Source organism: Prionailurus bengalensis, chromosome D2, assembly GCF_016509475.1.
Source record: "Prionailurus bengalensis isolate Pbe53 chromosome D2, Fcat_Pben_1.1_paternal_pri, whole genome shotgun sequence".
NCBI classification, from domain to species: Eukaryota; Metazoa; Chordata; class Mammalia; order Carnivora; family Felidae; genus Prionailurus; species Prionailurus bengalensis.
The window spans coordinates 24653339-24660102 of NC_057351.1; the positions used below are offsets into that span (position 1 = coordinate 24653339).

At 41.0% G+C, this 6764-nt stretch overlaps 1 protein-coding gene across 1 annotated transcript in view; it reads right to left on the bottom strand.

Annotated features, from left to right (window-relative positions):
• Nucleotides 1-6329, bottom strand: part of JMJD1C (jumonji domain containing 1C) — a 267626-nt gene extending 261297 nt beyond the window's left edge. The window contains 1 exon segment of the mRNA XM_043596445.1: nt 4832-6329. Coding sequence (XP_043452380.1) covers nt 4832-5005 — 174 coding nt within the window. The 5' untranslated portion in view covers nt 5006-6329.
• Between the last annotated feature and the right edge of the window lie 435 nt (nt 6330-6764).

The following is a 6764-nucleotide window of genomic DNA, read 5'->3' on the forward strand; positions in this document are numbered from 1 at the left end:
CATTGACTCAGAATTAAGTGCTTTTGGGAGGAATCTGAAATTTATTTCTGCTTAATAAACATTTTATTCCAGGACATTCCAGGTAAAAACTATTAATATCATAATTCTGGAATTACAGAATAGAAAAAACTCTGAATCTAGACAAATTTTTTTTAATGTTTTTTTATTTATTTTTGAGAGAGAGAGAGAGAGATGGAGCATGAGCAGGGGAGGGGCAGAGACAGAGAGGGAGACCCAGAATCGGAAGCAGGCTCCAGGCTCCCAGCTGTCAGCACAGAGCCCGATGCGGGCTTGAACCCACAGACTGTGAGATCATGACCTGAGCTGAAGTCAGATGCTCAACTGACTGAGCCACCCAGGAGCCCCTAGACTAATTTCATTCACTCACTGGATAAATGAGAAAACTGACAACCAAACTGTAAATCAAGTGAAACATATAAACTATACATCCAGTACTTTTGAGAAATATTTCAATGAAACCTAAGATCTTCTACATGTTCAGTTACATGGATTTATTTATACATACTTACAAGCAATTCCTATCTCTTCAAACTAATTTCAAAAGATGTTCTATTAAGACCTATTTTGTCGGGCTGTTTTGAACAAATACAGATGAAATACTGTACCCGAAATTTGTAATGTATTAAGAAATATGTAATCCAAAACTTTTATTAATTCTAAAGGGGTCTGCCACCAATCAATCCCGAAAGTCAGATTCTACTGTATTCATACTTTTTATTAAAAGGTTTAAGCATTTATCTACCCTGCTCAATTTCAATAAATGAATTCCTACATGACTCCCAGTCCCAAATGGTTGAGAAATGGGGACTAGACTGTTATATCTCAGAATTTTAAGCCCTGTGTCCAACAGTGAAAGGATAACAAGCTGTTTTCTACTTATTAATCACTTATTCCATTATTAAATCAATAGGTTCTACATTATAAAATAAAGATTTTCATCAATGGTTTACTAGAATACTTTTATAAAATAGCTAGAATATAAAATTTTCTACATGAAAAGATTCCATCCAATTAAATAATTTCAAAGAATGTTTCAACATTTTGAAACTTTTAAATATTTTAGTAAGCATCTTAAAGGGCAAATTATGTAATTCTTAAAGATTTAGCAGATTAAGAATTTTTTATCAAACAAAATGTAAGTTTGTTAAAAATCTACACTGAAGAGACACCTGTGTGGCTCAGTCTGTTAGCATCCAGCTCTTGATTTTGGCTCAGGTCATGATCTCACAGTTTGTGGGTTCAAGCCCTGCATTGGGCTCTGCTCTGATTGTACAGATCCTGCTTGGGATTCTCTCTCTCTGCCCCTCCCCTGCTCTCTCTCTCTCTCTTTCTGAGCATAAATAAATAAACTCAAAAAAAAAATCTACACTGAAAACAACTGTTTACCTGAACATCAGGCAGAAATAGAATCACTGTCAAATTGAAACAAATGAAACTAGTAATGTTTGTTATCACTAAATCACCATTAAAAAACATCAATATTAATTTTTAAATAACAATCCTTTATCCCAAACCCTTCCAACTAGATGGATTTTAGAATTCAAAATTTTATAAAGTTAACTAGGGCATATATAGTGATAGCTAAATAGTGACACACTGCCGTCCATATGTCATATGTACATTACATGTAAAAGTATGTATGTTGTACATAAACCTGTGGAGTTTAGAGAAGCATCCTAAAATTAAGCACATTAACATTTCTCTTACAAGCAAAATAAGAATATTTGTAAGAATATTCTTACAAAATAAGAATATTCAGTTCATATTAGGTTTTACTTTTTAAAAAGTTCATTTGGTCAGGTTTTCCTGATGAATCATTACAAAAATTTTGTTGGTACAAAACTACAGTATTTGAATTTCAGAACTGTGGATAAAGAATAGTGTTCCTATAGGTATTTATCTGGCCAACAAGAAACATACCACATTTATGGTATATAGCCTAAAAATAAAGGTTAATTTCTTGTTAATTTCTGAAATATTAATAATACCTCCTTCCTGAAATTTCTTTGTAACTACAAGGGGTTTATAGCATACTGCCTGACATAAATATTCAAATGTTATTTCTTATTTTTCATTATTTAGGAACCTAGATATCTGTGTAGCTTACATACATTTAAACCAATTTTTCAAAGCTTTGAAGACATGAAGACACAAAGCAGAATGTATCATCATTTCAGAAAATCATCACTGAAGTATGACAAAAGTCTGAATGTCTCAATATCAAATAGCAAACAAAGCAAGAATGTCATGAAAATACTTCTTATATGTGCTTTCCAAAAAAATGGAATAGAATATTACCATGTATATCAATCAGTTAAAATGCTTTTAGTTCCACAGAAAAAAACAACAGAAAGAGACAAAATAAAATGTACTCTCCCAAAATGAAAAATCCCATACATGAAAAATCCAACAGTAGTATTTGGGCTTTAGAAAACAATTTGATCTGTTTGTCAGTTTTGCCCTCAAACTGGTTGACCTTAAAGCAGGGAAATGGCTGTAGCAATTTCAGCGTCATACCCACACACCACTATACTTGATTTCATTATGATTGGACCTAATTAGTTAAGGCCTGCAACCATCAGTGTAGCCAGAGGAGTTTAACTGCCTGATTATCTAAGGAATACCACGGCCCATAGTTTAGCCAAACCACACAATAGATAATGGATATTGCAGAAATAACCACCAAGGTACACAATGTCACAAAACAAAACAAAAAAAAATCCAAAAACAACAACAAAAAAAGAGACACTCAAAATTAATAAATAGTAATAGGTAATTGATCCCCATCATTCATACATTTTTTTTTATTTTTTTAAGTTTCTTTATTTATTTTGAGAGAGACAGAGACAGCATGAGCAGGGGAGGGGCAGAGAGAGGGAGAGAGAGAATCCCAAGCAGGCTCTGTGCTGTCAGCACAGAGCCCAATGTAGGGCTCAAATTCATGAACTATGGGGTCATGACCTGAGCTGAAACCAAGAGCCTGATGCTTAACCAGCTGAGCCACCCAGGTGCCTCTATTTCTCATTTTTAAATACCCAGCTTAATACCTGGCCTTTTACAAACGTGATTATTTGTAAATCCATTCTTTGTAACATTTAAATTTCCATATAAGAAGGTTTTTAGTATATTTAACTTTGACGACTTGACTGTCATGAATGATATTCATAATTTAAAACTATATTTCCTAATTTTCATGCATCTACTTAAACAAAATACTGTGGAAAACAAAATATTATTCCAGGTTTGCTGTGAAATAATTTTAAAATGCTAAACCATAATCCAACTAGCTTCCACATAAAAACCAAATCATATCACAGTTAAGAGGAGGAAAAATAAATTTAGCATCTGCCTTTTACACACACAAAAGTTACTGAATAGACACAATCTGTAGAATCACTAAGATCAGAAATTTTAAAGATTCTTTTTCTTCTTTCCAATGAGAATAACCAAAATCTTCAAAATTACCATTATCCTGCTTATTTCCTATTAGAAACACCTATTGGCGAAACAAACCTATTTTGTAAAATCAAGTCAACATTAATACATGCCCTATAAAACCGAACCATTGACTACAGTCATTAAACAGTGGTTTACAAAAACACAGACCAATGTAAATATTAAAATAGGTATGCACATGTAGAGAGAGATATTAAAGTGAATTTGGAAATGTAAATTCGAAGATATACAAATGGAAAAATATTACCGTTTGAAGTTATCAATAAAAAATTAAATACCGCAGGACACTACCAATAAATTTCATGGCTTATGCAGTCGTAAATCAACCCCGCAAAGACTAGTCAGTCAATGTCTAGCCTCTACTCCGCCCCTTACCTCCAACCTGTCCCCAAGTGAAAACGTGCCTGGAACACTAACACAGCATATCCCGTCTTGAAACGGTGTACATTCCTACACTACTGAAAGAAAATATTGGCAGGATCATTTGAAAGGAAAAGAAAGAAAGCCAAGCAAAGGACACTTCAGGTTCGGCAGGGAGTAGCATTTTAATTTATAATATTCCTTTATTTAAAATCGTAGAAAACCCAGGATGTCTTTTAAAGCACTATTCACTTTCTAAAAAACCACAACACTATGGAAAAAAAAAAACACAAATGAAAACAAGGGGTGGGTTAATTTCTATAACCCGTCAAATCAAAAATTTTCATTTTCATCGTTTCCAGTTAGAAATCCAAGCATCTGTATAAAGAGGTTGTATCAAGACGTCGCCACTACACAGCGTTTGCCTCAAAAACATACACAATCCCAGGACTGCCGGAAAAACCAAAGATCTGTCTTCCTCCTTTTCTCCCTCCCCTTCAGCAACCTTACTGCCTAAGTTTTAAGTCTCCAACCCCTGCACTACTAAGACTTTTGCAAGGAAAGAGATGCTGGTGAAGATGGCCCCCTACCGCCATGAGTGGTCTTGTGTTCTGTCCGCCACCCCCACCTGCCCCGGCGGCTCCGGCTCACAGCCCCGCCTTCGGTAAGGTCTCCCCGGCGGCCACCGCGGGCCGTGACCCCCCCCCCGCCCCCCTCCCAGACAGCAGCCAAGGGACCCGGCGGGGCGTGGGCAGGAGCCCGGGTCTCCCGCTCCGGACACTGGACAACACACCGCTCCCAAGGGGGAGCCACTTGCGAAGAGAGACCCCGGCAGGGGATGACGGCTAAGCGGCTGACTGCTCCAAAGAGGGGCGTGACCGCCAGCCTGCTGGGAGGCGCAAGGTACGAGAGGTAACCCCACAAGGTGCTGCTGCCGCCAGGGACCAGTGGTGCAAGCGTGGACGAGGAGGCTGAGGGACACTCGCTCTCTTACCGCCAGGTCCGGGTTTCGGCTGTCCCTGTGTGACACAGCTCGGATGACCCCTGCTCGCCAGCCCCGCCAACAGCGTCCACTCTCCCCGTGCTCTGGCCGAGCCTCTTCGCCGACCGCCACGCACAAGAACCGCTTCCCCACCAGTTCCAGCCGCGTCTCCACCGCCATAGCCATCACTGCCGAAGCGGCTGCTGCCTCCTCCACTGCGAGGTAATCGGTGAAACCCCGCTCCTACCGGCCGCCCATGCTGAGGAGGAGAGAGGACTGGGGGACGGCGGCAGCCCCGCGAGCAACCGAGCGTCGATTCGGGGGCGCACCGGACGCTCTGCCCAGAAGGGCACAGCGACCTCGGTCTGTGGCAGTCCTCAACACTCCCCTGGACTCCCGACTCCCGACTCGCAGCCTCTGACTGTAGTCGCGCGCGCACGCGCGCACACACACGCGCATATACGCGCGCGCGCACACACACACACACACACACACACACACACACACACACACACAAACTGACAGAAATCCCCACACCAGCCGCCGTCAGGCAGCCCCGGTCACTGCCGCCACCTCGTCGTGGACAGCACTACTCCGCCTCCCCCTCCACTCGCAGGCTGCGAGCGCCGCGTCTCCTTCCGCCGGCGCGGGCAGGGAGCCGCGGGAGAGGGTCGGAGGAACAACCCCACTCGGAAAGTAGTGCCCCACGACGCTGCCGCACGGAGGCCGAGAGACGAGCCAGTCTAAGAAGTGAAGAGAGCGGAGGTAGAAAGAATGCTCCCCTTCCGTGGCACTAGGAAGAACGTTTGAGGTTCACCTCTCTAATAGCCGCTCCCGCAGAATGGAGGGGGTAGGTGACCCAAAAGGGAGGTGCCGGTTCCAGTCTGGGTCACAAAATAAACCCCAGGTTAAATGCCCGCATCTCCAGAGCGCTGTTTTTCGGAACGCATGCCGCCTGCTGCCTGAGTTAGCTCGAATTTCGCCCGAAACAGCAGTCCGGTAGTGACAGCGGCAAAGCAGAGCAACACTTTCCACTGAAAACAGTCACTGCAGAACAGTCCACAATTCTAAACAAAAAATTAAGAAAACACTGTCATCCTTTCATCCTTCCCGTCTGCAACGACACTAATTACATGTTTGAACTATTCAGAGATTTACACCTCGCTACAGCTTTGTTGTAAGAATGCCAAACGCCCCGTGGAGGGCTTCTGTCACTGCCCCTAATATTTACAGTCTCTGTGCCAATTTGAGTCCTTTCAGTACCAGCACATACCTCAAACTCACTAGTCATACAATAAAAACTGGGAAAGGCTCCGGATTCAGTTATTAGAAAATACTGTGGAAAGAAAAGGTTTTTAGCCAATCACAATTCAGGAAAATATATTATGTTTACTTCCCGTCCAATCACAAGACTTTGTAACCTATACACACAAAGATCTCAAACTTGGAATAATTACTCCTTCTTTGATCCAATCCTCGAGTTCTTCTAAATCAAACGTATCTTATACATGTCAGCGAGCAGTTCGATTTCAGACATACATCTTGAGAACTACAGACTAAGATTTCTAAAATCTCAACTTGAATTAAGGAGCCTGTAAAATAATCTGGTGAAAATTACCTAACATGGCAGGAAAAAAGAGTTAAGATCACATTCAGATACCAAATTATCAATGATCTGCTTTGGCATCTTGGGCACCACACAACTGTTCCAATGGAAATTGCTTGCTTCCCAATCTCACTTTCTAGGAGCAAGTGAGAAAATATAAATAGTCACTTAAGAGATGAAAATAACATTCTTATTACATAAATCCCACTCACTAAATTATGTAGTTGGAGTACTGATTGTCAGGTTGCCTTACATAAAACTGCCACCTGATTTCATTTTTATAGGCAAATTTCTAAATGGACTCCTAAGAACCCTCATTACATATTGAGTGCTATCCTT